We start from the raw sequence: 12,615 nt of genomic DNA on the forward strand, positions 1-12,615 counted from the left end.
ATGTCAGTGATCCCAAAAACACATCTTCAGGAAAACCGTTTAGAAAATAACGGGAAGGAGGTGTCACAAGTGCTGTCATGGAACCTGGATAGATGGCTGTGTGGATAGGTCAGGCTGAGTTTGTTGCCATAATCCCACTAAAGCCAGACATAGATGCTTTTTGCCTCTTGACACCCTGGAGCATCTTTGAGGTTGGACACTGCTTATTCTCCTACCATTACAAGTCATCACATTAAATGGTTTTGGAGTTAATCTGAGGAGAAGACCAGTTAGAAACAAACAATGTCAGTTTTATGTGGTAGCAGGGAGGGTTTGGCTACTCAGGGAGTCATCTGTCCCTAAGAGAGAAGATGGCAAAATGCTGGAGCACTCACCTGTCTGGTTACGTGTGGACTTCACAAAAAGTAAATGCTGGAGCTGCTGCACTGGAAGAGATTTGATTCAAAACCATGGTAGAAGTAGGGAGGGTCATCATCCACAAGTGCTGTGGCAATGCTGAACTGAAGGTCAGCTTTAGTCAGCTGTCCCCATTCCTTAAGGGAGTGCCCATTAATTTCCCCCTTCCCAAACAGCAACAGGCAGTCCATGCCTTCTCCCCATAAAAGGAACCTCAAATGTCATAGCAATTACTTTAAGTTTTAAGAACTCTGCGTGTGGTCAGTCTCATCCAAACTTGTGTGTTTGTGCTTTATTACTTGTATGTTTCCTGTAGCTTATTTTTTTTTTATCTGTCACAACACATTCACAATCTGCTGCGTGCATAACATGGGTGGGGTGGATTAATAAAGGAAGAAGGGGATGGGCTTTTAATTTGCAAGTTCTGAGGGATTGTTATGAAGGACAAGGATGGAGGAAGCAGACTTCTCACACCATAGAGAGCTGCTGTGAGGGCCTTTTGAAGATGTGATTGTTTGTAATTGTCATGTTCTGTTTCTAGAGGCAGTTGCAAAAGACCTTGAAAGCCATGTACTTAAATATGCTCCACTCAATTGCCTTTTTTTTTTTCTTTACTGTAATCCCTCATGTAATCTCTTTTTGTGTGAGCGGCAGTGCAGAATGTGAGCATGTCTCTCTCATAAGAATCTTTAACCTCTCCTTCCAAAGTGTAATGATTAAAAACTTGGACCACAAACCACCTTCTGGTTCAGACACCACCTGTCCAAGTATTACAGAAAGGTCAAAAGAGAGTCAGCAGCAGAGGAACAAAAAGCAATAGAAAATGGCACAAAGAAAGGTTTATTCAGAAGATACCATTCTGTAACTTAAGTTTAATCTTGATTATTTAAAGAATAAGAGTGATGCTAATCAGGTTAGGCATGCTGGCAAGACAGTAGAAAGAGCAGCAAGACAGCTGAGGAGAAGAAATCCCTCTAACCTTCCTCTAAACCTTTGCTAAAGATTAATCCATCTCTGTTGGATGCACTAATACATAAGAGAAAAAGGAATGTCTAGCAGAAATAGCAACAGAAGGGCAGTAGATCACATATCTGAGAGGCTTGGGTTTCTAGAATTGTGACAGCATCTTTATTACTCTTGAGTGTTGTTTAGTATTTCCATACCTTTTTTCTCTCCTCTTTAAATCTGTAAAATGAGAGTAATACCTGTCTAAATATGTAGACAAGTGGTTGTGACAATTTGTAAATGACTGCCTGGATAGGTAAGAAGCCCATGGAAGCAAGCTGGCATGGCAGAGGTGTTTTCTGTATTCCTAAGATCATGCTCTGCTCTTTTACTTCTTCAAAGCAAAGGCAAGTCGATTCAAAACTTGGGTTAGTGGGGGCCTATTTCTGGGTGTATAATGTAACACCAGAAGTTTGTGGAGCACAGAGTTGAAGATTAATTCATCTTCCTAACTGGACCAGTGCAAAATGCTCTCCTGAGAGGTGGCTGGCCTATCTGTGGGTGGTTAAGCACAAGCCTAACTTGATGTGCTGAACTGGAGATAGCGTTGGTGGTACCTGCTGTGGCAAAGTGCTGCAGAAACACACTGCTCTGGAACAGCCTAAAACTCTGTGGAGCCAAACTTCGTAAATACAGATGTAGCCCTAGTTCACAGTGATGTCATGGATGCAATGACAAGAAGAGGGAAAGCCCTAAAATTAGTAGGGAGTTGTTAGTGGGGATTGATAAGCTGCATCATGTGAATCAGATGAGCAGTAGCCGTTCTCCAGTCCCAGGCACTGAGTGTGGCCCAGCCCCTGTGGCTGTGGTGCTTAGGCTGCAGAAGGTAACCTTGGCTCTTTGAGAGAAACAAAGACGTTTTATCCTAAACAACCCACAAGCCCTGTGTGCAGCAGAGAAGCTTTTTGTGCTGGAGACTTACAGCTTTTTGTGCTGTAAAACTCAAACCATTTGGTTTCAGTCAGAGATCCTTTTAGAACTGAGCCCTGGCTAAGGGGAGGAGAGGTTCACACCAAGCAGCGTCCGTGGTGATGTGAGGGTCAGTGGTTTGTCCTTCTTGTTCCTGCTGTTGAGTGACATTTGTTGCCCCCTTGTTTGTGCTGTTAGAAATCACTGCACTGTAAACTGGATCACAGGCTGGATTTTTCCTCATGGAAACTTCTGCCCCCCACCTTGATTTTATCCAAAAATGTGGCCTTACTGAGAGTCCTTCTTAGCTGAGTTAAGGATGCAGAGAGATAGCTGAGGTTGAGGAGGAAGGAGTGGAGATTTCTAAAGCTGGTTCTGCTGACAAAGTCAGCATGTTTGAGGAACTACACCCTAAAGCAAAAAGTTAAGGAATGTAGAAACGCTAGAATATAAACCATGAAAGGGTGTGGGGAAATGCTTCCATGGTTAGGGTTATTTTATGTTGGAAAGTAAAGTTTTGATCCTTTTTTTTTTTTTTTTTGTTACTTGTTGATTTTAAGCTGCTTAACTGCTGAATCACATTCTTTCAGCTTTGGTATGTATGCTATGGAATTTCTATGGCTAGCTAGAAGAAAGTAATACAGGCATGTATTTCAAATATAAACAAGAAGTAGGCAAATGAAAAATGTTTTGTGGGAAAAATACATGATGTAAAGGGAAGAATATGAGCAAAACAAAGTGATGGAATAATTCAGCACTGGTAATGTGTGCTGGCAATACTTAATGAAAGCAAGGATCTCATTTGTGGTCTGCAGACCAGTTCCGTAAGGAGTGATACACTGAACTCAGGAAAAATGTTTGGTAGAGATCAACCTCATTATTTCACTCTTAAGTCCAGGGAATTCTTGTTCATGTGAATGTATCAACATCAGGAAAAGCCATGCAGATCTGAGAAGAGTGTTTTGGTTTTTGGTTTGGTTTTTTTTTTAAACCAACAACAAAACAAAAACTAGGAGGAAGAAAAGAGGTTTGTGTGCAGAGGAACACTTTAATTAGTGTGCCAGACTGCCCAGAGTGATTGTGACATCTCCTTCATGAAACACATTAGCAGCAGAAGAAATTAATAGGTTAGAATATTAATTCATCTGCTCTGTGTTCCAGGGAGGCAAAGAACAGCCAAGACTTTCTGTCTGATGCTCTCCCTGAAAAAGCATCCTTGTGTTTATGAATGCATTATGAAGGATTACCTAAGGTGATGTGAAAGTACATGGTTTTCGACTTGGAGATGATCTATAAACGGGAGGAAGAAGCTTTTCTTTTGATGCATCTGAAAAGATGCGAAAGATCTTGAAAAACTTAATAGCAGGAGATTTCTGATCTCATTTTTATTCAGGGAATGCTGTCTCTGAGCAGCTGAGAAGGAAACTTATATTTAGTCAGGGTGGCTTTTGTATTCTGTGTGTATATCAGTGTATATTGAATTCAGATGCCTAATCCACAATAGGAAGAAAACTTTTCATTTTGGGAGTTTGGCTGAGATGTGCTTACCTGTGGTTTGCAGTCAGGAGCAGTAGAAGTACAGCAGCACCTAAATTCCTTCTCCAAATCCTTGCAGAATTTCACCAAATTGCAAATAGTTGGTTTTTTTGTTTAAAAAGCTTTCAGTTCATCTCTTCACACGAGTTCAGAAATAAGGGCTTGTGCATTCGTCAGTAGCGAAGTTAAACGTTTAAGACTGATGACAAAGGGTATTCAAAGTGATTATGAATTAATTTAAATACTCATATATTGGTACAAAGTTATTTTTCTTCATGTTATGGTACACAGTGCAGGAACTGATGTCTGTCATTAACATTACCTAATGTTGTCTTTGATAATGGTTTTGCTTTTAAGTTGCTTGTAGGATAAAGGTTTTTATTAAAATGTTCTCTGCTGGATTGTGATTAAGGATTGTTTTAAGAATTGGGGTTGGGGGCAGGGAGTTGGTTCCCTTCATTCCAAAGATGAGCCCTCAAACAAATTTGAATGAATTTGGTGAATTTCTGATAAGGACACGCGTGATTTTGGACTTCTGACTTTGAAAATGGAACAGCAGGCGTTGCCTTGGTAATACACATGTACCTGTTGTCCCCTTTCTAAAATTCCTTGTGCATTTGCATGGCCCATTAGGCATATTCAGTGAAGAACTGTTCAATGTGGTGGCTGTGATTTGGGATTCCGCCTGCCAGAAGTGCATTCCACTTGCTCACAGCCGTGGAATGGGGTGTACCTTGTAGCTGCCAGGTGTGCCAGGTGGTCCTGTGGCAAAGAATGCTGCTGTGGTAGATCATTGTTCAACTACAGTTGAAAAATAATACACAGGCATGGAAATCTTGTTATTTTTCAGCTGGAAGAGCTGAAATTCTGTGTGCTGTTTCTGAATGCTTGAGTTCAAAAACCTCTGTATGAGGTGCAACAGTCATTTTGTTTCTATCTTCAGCTTTTTGGGGCTTGGCTTTTTCAGTTTCAACATGTGCAGAGTATGTACTACGGTTTGGAAAATATGTTTTCCTGTCCTTCTAACTTAGAGCTCTCTTGTGTTTAAGTTGAATGCGTTGGCTCTTGAGTGGATTTGAATAATGCAAGTACTCAGCATTGCAAAACATTTTTGTTTTTCAGTTCGGAAAACAAAGAGAGTGAAGCCATAAATTTAAAGAGCAGCCAAAAGGAAAGCACAACTCTACCTGCACTTTTGAAGGTAAGATTTTTATTGACTAATATTTATTTATTTTAGGTAAAACCTGCCACCTCTGCTTGTGACTGTTTGTTAGAGTTCTGATGTTGCATGGATTCCTGCACTGTGATGTGGCACCTGATTGCCATATTCTGGGTTAGGATCTACTATGTCAGAGTTCTAATATACATGCTGAAGACAGGAAAACTGTTTGTGCTTCACATTCTTAAAATAAAATTCATGTGTTTACTTACACAAAAGAAGTGAGACTTCAGTGCTGATTCCACATGCAGTTAGCCGGTGAAGAAGAAAACTAATATTTTTATCAATCTATGTTTTGAGGCATTCCTCTAAAGCACCATTTCTGTATAGCTTACAAATATCTAAACAGCAAGTCTTTGCTTGCCTGAAGGTCTGCTGGTTGCCAGCCAAAGCACTGTAAGATCTTTCTGCTGAAATTCGTCTGTACATCAGCTGCTCCTCACCAGTTACCCGTGTTAATCATGCTTGTCTTGTCCTGTAAGCCTTGTACTGCAAGGAAAGGACACGTTCCTCTGTGATCAGGGCTTTCTCCTGTGCCACTTGGCACACCTCTAAAGTTGTACTTAGATTTAGCCAGGTATCATTGATGCCTTCGGTTTTAACTTTTATATTTTTCAAATCCTGTGCTGCTTAGTGTGTCACTCTGAAGTTTCTTGTTGCCTGTTCACTGCTGCTCTCTCATGCCAGGCAGACATAACAAAGCCTCTCCAGGCCTGCTCTCCAAGGACACTCAGACCATCCTAGGCCCAAAAGGTGTAAACCAAAAGCCTCTAAAGCAGGGACAAGCTTGGGGAAATTACATCATTAACTGAAGCTTTAATTGGAGAATTAACCCTGATATGCAAATGAACCAAACCTATAAAAGTGTGAAGAACTCGTGACCTGTTGTCCATCTTGTGGTTCATCTTGGCAGTGGCCTCTGGCTCCCCAGGGGTACCTTTGAAGGCACTTCAAATAAATACCTACCTTTACTCCCTTACTCCTGTCTAGTCTCTGTTTTTAGGTGGCCTCTTCAGGCATCATCATAAATAATTATGTACAGGACAGGTGATAACAGCTGTCTTGGCTGCTGTCACACCTTGCCCTGCACAGAGCTGTTCTAGTGACCCAGTCACTAAGCAATTTTGCTTGAATTTTTGTTCATTTTCTAAGTTGTTTTAGTTCAGTGCAGATAATATGGTGGCTGCTTCCCCCAAAAGAGGCTTGGCTGGTCTGCCAGATTTATCTGTAGGCTTCTTAACACACTGAATCTGAGATTTCTGTCCCGTGTTGCATTTATTGGGCACTGATGGTGTATGGAGAAGGAAGTGCTTGGCTTCTGTAGGGCCCACAGTCCCTGTGTAGTTGCATCTTCAGTATCTAGGGACCAATTCTTTGGGTTTCACCAAAGTTGAAGACATTGCAGTTGCCTCTACAAAGACCCCCAGCAGGGTTATTTGCTCAATAACAATTCCATTTTGACTGTGGTTTGTCTACAGCAAGGTGGAGAACAACTTTTGTTCAGAACCCCTGTGGATTCAAGCCAGGTCTGTCAGTTCAGAGCTCCTGGAAAATGCCACTGCACGCCTTCCTATTACCATAAATCATTGATTTTATGCCTTGGAATGCAGGCAGAAAGGTTTCTGGTAAACCAGAGAAGATTATATCTACTATAGTAGAAGAAAATTTTCTCAGTTTTAAAAAAATCTCATTTTTCTGTGTCAGATCAGTGAAAAATTCCAAACCAGATTTTCTTTTGGAGGGGGGTTTGGACTGAGGAAGGGGAAGCATTTAGCATACGTGCACAAGACTTCAGCACTAGGAATTTCGTAGAAGGAAGTATGAATAGGGCTAGGTCTCAAGGAAAAAGCAGGATGTGTAGGTGGAGCAAAGCAAGCACAGCAAGTTTAAGTTACCTAAGAGTATTTCTTACTTGCCAAAAACTAAATCTCATTAATTTTTTTAATTTACCAAAGCCACAATTCAGAATCTTCCCCGCTGAATCTATGTTTGTTTCAGTAAAGTCTTTTACTCAGAACTGGTGTTTTTATAATGCTGCGCTAAAAAATGGTGCCAGAATTAGTGCTGTAAAGTTTTGTTCCACTGTATCTGATCTCCTCTTTGTCTTGCTGTAACTTTTTATTTGATTATATTGTTTTACGCCGATGTTTAAAAGACTAAAACCATGACATGCTCTTTGAAACAATACCTGGATTTAGGAAGAAGGTGTGGTTTTCATGTAACTAGAATGTGCTGGCTCTTCAGCTGTACTGAGAGCTTTGGTCTAACTTACTTTCCTCTTTCTTTAGCTGATCAAAAACTTGATACACTTGACCAGCTTCATATGCATGGTAGTGAGTACTTTTAGCAGTCTAATTTTTTATCTTGTGTGCACTGAAATTGCAGCTAGATAGTAAAAACTTACTCAGAGGTGGAGAAAGTATTTGTTTTCTGTTGCTCCCCCCAGCCACAATTTTCTGAGGAAAATATTTTTCTGGTTTTTCCTCTCACTGCTCTCTCCAATACACACTGGAAATTTGGTAACACCACATTGGCCAAAATAAACTGCCTTCTGCAAAGATCACCAGGCGGCAGCTGAGCAGTTGGAGAGAATTAAGACTGTCTTAATTGTGGTCTTGGGATAATCTTAAGAGTCTTTTCCAGCCTAGTGTTATTAAAAGATGCTTCAGGTTTTTTCATCCAATCATCAAGGTTACTATGGGCTGACCAAAAAAATGTTGTTACAATAAGTGTACTTTGTGAAGAATGTCTGAATCTAGACCAGTTTTTGGCAGGTTTCCAAGAAATCCGAGCTGTGCTTCTACCTCAGCATTTCAGGTGAGGTAGTGAAACCATGTTGTGTCTGTGTTAGTGTCACCAAGTTCATGAGCCATCCTATTTCTGATGGACTTCCATGCTGTGATTTTGTATATTCATTGGCCACCTCAGCAGGAGGCCAGGGGCGAAATAGCAGAGGATCTGTAAGTCTCTGATTTAGCAGCAAAGGTCGAGTGTCTAAATTATAACTGGGTGAGTGGAGCTGGGAACTGTGCCGAGCTATGGTAGCTCTTTGACTCTCCTGAGCACTCTAGACACCACTTCTGTACTTTACCCCCATTATTTTTTCCCTACAATGAAATATTTAGCTCATAAAGGGAGGAAAAGATATTTTAATATGCACCTTTTGAAAATATTAAGCCTAATTTTTCTGTGCGCCAGGGGGACTTTATCAATCATCACTTGATCACTTTCAAGAAAATACTACTGGAATGTATTTGCTGTGTCTGTTAATTGATTGCACAAAGAACACCACTCCCTCCCAATATTTATTTACAGATTTTGTTTTGCTTCTGTTTCTTTGAATTAGGGCTGTAAGGGGTGTCCTTTCTGAGTAGACGCTCCATTTGAGCAACGTGATTGTTGAACAGATGGTTGTGTGGATGTAAACAGTTCCTGAAATTCATGTTTACTGTACTAAATATCTGCATTACATAGTGTCCAGTACATGTTAGTATATTATTAACCTCCCCTTTTAGGGCTACAGGGACTTCATTTTCAAAGGGAATACTGCAACAGTGCTCCCTGCAAAAGTTTGTTTCATGGTCCCCAGATATCCTTCCTGTAGCAGCATGCATGGAGGAAATAGCACATTCTTCCATAACCCATTAGGAAGGAATTCTTAAGCATCTCAGCGCAGGAACCACTATGTGGGCTGTCAGGCAAACCCAAAAGTTCCAAAAAGAAAGTGCAAATTTGATATACCAAATGTGTAGTTTAGATTTTAGTATTTCAGTAGCATCAAATACTCTATCATTTGGTCCATCGGCTCAAGCCTGAATTAACTTGAGACCGTCTCAACCTTCATAGAAAACTCAGGGGCAGAAAGTACAGCAAAGATTATCAAGTCTGCTCCTGTGCCCCAAGGTGAGATCTCTATATCTATGTCACACCTGATAAAAGCTTGTCTGACTTGTTCTCAAAGAGCTCCAGGGATGGAGATCTCTTAAGATCTCTGCAGCCTCACCAGACAACTGTTCTACCAATTTCATAGACCTTATAATTAAAAAGTCTTTTTCTTAACATGCCGTCTAAAGCTTCTGTGCTGCAAATTAAACCTGTAACTAATTGGCCTCTGACAAGTACTCCTGTACACTGTGAGCATGGAGAAGAGATTATTCTGTAGCTCTGCTTTCTCACATGAATTTCGTTTCAAGGTAACATAAAGATGGCTGTATTTAAGCAGTAGACATGGTATTAAATTTTGATGGCAAAGACTGCAATTATGTGATAAGATGGAGCCAGGTTCTTTTTGGAGTTGCAACGGTTACAAGTTGGAACATGGCAAATTCCAGTCACCTATATTAATTTTTTTCCCCCCCTTCATTATAAGAATGGTCAGGTATTTAAACAGTTTGCCCAAGTGAGTTGCAGAATCTTTGTGCTTGAAAATACTTAAAACAAAGCTGGATGAACCAGAGCTGCTTTGTGCAGGAGCACAGACTGCATGACCTCCCCAGCCACATTCCTTTCAGCCTAATTTGTGCAGTAATTCTCTGTCACAAAATTTTGCATCCAGTGTGCCAATTTACAAAAGATTTTTTTTAGAAGTCCCATGAAATTGCTGAATATAGGTAGCTGTTCTTACTGAATGTCCCTCCTTCTGACTATAATTTTAAGTTTTACAAAAAGTTAGAAATCAAAATTAAACCTAGAGTCTTAGTTAACTACATACTTTTTTGCATATAGCATGGGGTGGGGTTTTAAATTGTCATGGTTTTATTTTATATTGACTTTATTTCAAAAACCTCATCACCTGAAATTTCTTCACTAATTATCTAAGTAATGTCTGCTCAGCCTGACTGTGAATTCCTGCTGAATTCCTGACCTAATAATTAGAAATCAGAGAGAGGGATTCTTTGCCTTTTGGGAGTCAAGGGAGATGGACTACTACTGCCAACCACGAATTTTTTAAAAACCTGAGGGTTACTTTTAAAAACTGTTGCTGTTGCTGCCCACAGCAACAATGAAAGATTAAACAAAAATGGTTTTGGAGTTTGTATAATCGAGATTTCTCTTGTGAAAGCTGAAAGGAGATCTTTTTCTCTTCAGTCACATTGTAGACTTTTGTTGAAATGGAATTTAAAGCTGAACACCTGGCACCTCCTGGTGTTTCCCAGGACACTTTAATTGGTGGTGTTAATAGCTGTATGTGTTGAGGAAGATATTTCAAGCTCATCCCATCGAGACTTCTGGTAAATTCCCTGGTCATACTGAAGATTTTTAGAGAGAATGATCCTGAAATGTGCTTCCCTCTCTACTACTTTAGTTCTTCAAAGAAGGGATCATGAGCGGGGAACTTTGTTTCTGGATAGGTGGGGGAGAAAAAGGCTTAAACCTTGGTCTGTTTAGCTCAGAAAACCAGCAGACAGATGAGAAGCAGAAGTGTGATGCCAGATGCTGTAATCTGCCAATAGAATGTAAGTACAGGTGGAAATTGCACTGTCTCATCCCATTCCAAGTGCACTGTCTCCTCCATTGAAAGGTAAATTTCACCTTCCCCCCCCCCCAAACTTCAAGAAGTTGTCAAATAAAAGAGAACAGAAATTGTTTCGTGTTTGTTAAAATGTATTCATTGAAAGGCAATGAAAGTGTGGTACTGGAAGACTTTAGAGGAAAGAACAGAAATAAGACAATTTAATTCTGTTCTCTCTGGCTCCACAGTAGACCTTGTAGCAATAAGGTGATGGTTGCATACTCAGAAGTGAGTACCAATTTTTAATCTTTGATCAGAGCTTTACAATAATTTAATGAGAAAATTCAGATGGGAAAGTTTTTGAGCAGCTCTGCAAATGCTGTGAAGAGAAAGTTTTAAATTAAAAAGTTAATTTTGTCCCTCTAGACTTCCACTGAGTTTAAAATTTCCTGCAAAGGTGACCTAGCAGAAGCTTTTTTTCAAATTGTACCTCCTTTTTCTCCATCTTTTCATTTGAAGTGTTCACCCGTAGCACTTTATCTGTTCTCTTGTCAGGGAGTGTATCTCTGGATACTTCCTCAGATTTTAGGAGAATACTATAGAGTGTCAGAGAATGTTTATTTCGTCTTTTCTTTCCTCATCTGACAAATTAAATATACATTAATGACTCCTTGCTGTTTTAAGAATTCAAATGGATAAGCAAGTTTTTAAAGTCCCAGTGTTGAACTTTGAACAGATGCAGTTGTCTTTCTAAATGTTAAATAGTCATTGACATTAAATAGGTTTATTTTTAAAAATGCAAAACTGATACACTTTAACTAAAAGTCTCTTCCTGTTGTTTAACTTTTACTCCTGATTATGAAGATGCCATGATTTCATTAGTTTTCTAGTTACTCTTGTCTTCTGGGGTTGCCATGACCTGATGTTTTTCATGTCAAACCAAGCAGAGAAATGAGGATGTGGAAGGAGTATTAAAAAGCCAAAATATTCAGGTTAATTGGGTATTTGTAGAGATACTGAGTTCACCTTTAACTTAATTTCCCCCAAACCCCCAAGTCATTCTTCGTTTATTTTGGGGTTTTTTTTTGCTTTTTCTGATTAGTTAAAAGGGGCTTTTTAGTAAAGACTAACCAGTTTTTCACAATGGTGGGCCTCTCGTACATCATCTACACCACCAGTCTAATTACTGGCTTAAATAGGAAAAACCCACTTTAACCATGTATTTTTAAAATCCAGTTGTCTCATGAACACTAGCAACAGTGGACTTTTAGGGGTTCTTATTGTGTATTTCACTGTCTGATAGTACTTTCGCCTGGATTTTTTTAGTTTCTAGTTTCCTCCGACAAGTGTGGTTCCTAATCTTTGTCTCACTATGTCCAGTAGTTTTTCATTAGGTTTCCATTTGTATTGCCTCCTGTTGGTTGCAAAAGCCTAAAAGATTTTCCTCACAGTACTTGAAAAAACAAAAGCTTATTTCACATGTGGATTTAAGGCACCTCAGTGTGTCACACTCACTGAAAAAAGGTGGAAGATTACACCAAGGATGGTGTAAACCTCCCAGAGAAAGAGGATCTGCTGAAAAACCTGCATTAGTGACTGACTGACTGTGGGGATGAACCAGCCTGCCACCAAACAGAGCTATTTCACTGTGGATTTTGCTTAGCACACAGAATTTATGTTCTCTATCAGTGTTCAAATTGAATGAGATGCTCATAATTGCTGAATGAAATGCAGCTGTTTTAGTAGTGTTGAAAGGTCAAAGCTAAGGCTAGGAACAATATTAATTTTCCTGTACTATAGGTGACAATGCCTAAATGTGCTACTCTGTGTACCCAACACTTCAACCTGAAGCTGTTAAATGATTTCTAAACGCCAGCACACAGAAATTCAGGAGTAGTGCCATGGCCGCTTCTCAGATGAGTTAAATCGGGATGTTGGGGTTAAATGACTTGTTGAAAGTCCCTGGGGTGAATTAGTGATGATCCTAAATTTCTGATGGCAGGCCATCTTCTCTCGCTACTACAGGAGAGATGAGGTGGCAGAAGTGTATCTGTGCAGGAGGCAGAATGTTCTCCAGCAGCAGCTCCCAGTGCAGCAG

At 39.9% G+C, this 12,615-nt stretch overlaps 1 protein-coding gene across 1 annotated transcript in view; it reads left to right on the forward strand.

Annotated features, from left to right (window-relative positions):
• The window catches only part of LOC121673382 (very large A-kinase anchor protein-like), an 83,956-nt gene that overhangs the window by 9,858 nt on the left and 61,483 nt on the right, over positions 1 to 12,615 (forward strand). Inside the window, exon 3 of the mRNA XM_042046656.1 lies at positions 4,969 to 5,047. Within this exon, the coding sequence (XP_041902590.1) occupies positions 4,969 to 5,047 (79 nt within the window). The remainder of the gene's footprint in view (positions 1 to 4,968; positions 5,048 to 12,615) is intronic.

Source organism: Corvus kubaryi, unplaced genomic scaffold, assembly GCF_017639235.1.
Source record: "Corvus kubaryi isolate FWS band 111438036 unplaced genomic scaffold, C.kubaryi_AGA036_p1.0 65374, whole genome shotgun sequence".
In the NCBI taxonomy this organism is placed as follows: domain Eukaryota; kingdom Metazoa; phylum Chordata; class Aves; order Passeriformes; family Corvidae; genus Corvus; species Corvus kubaryi.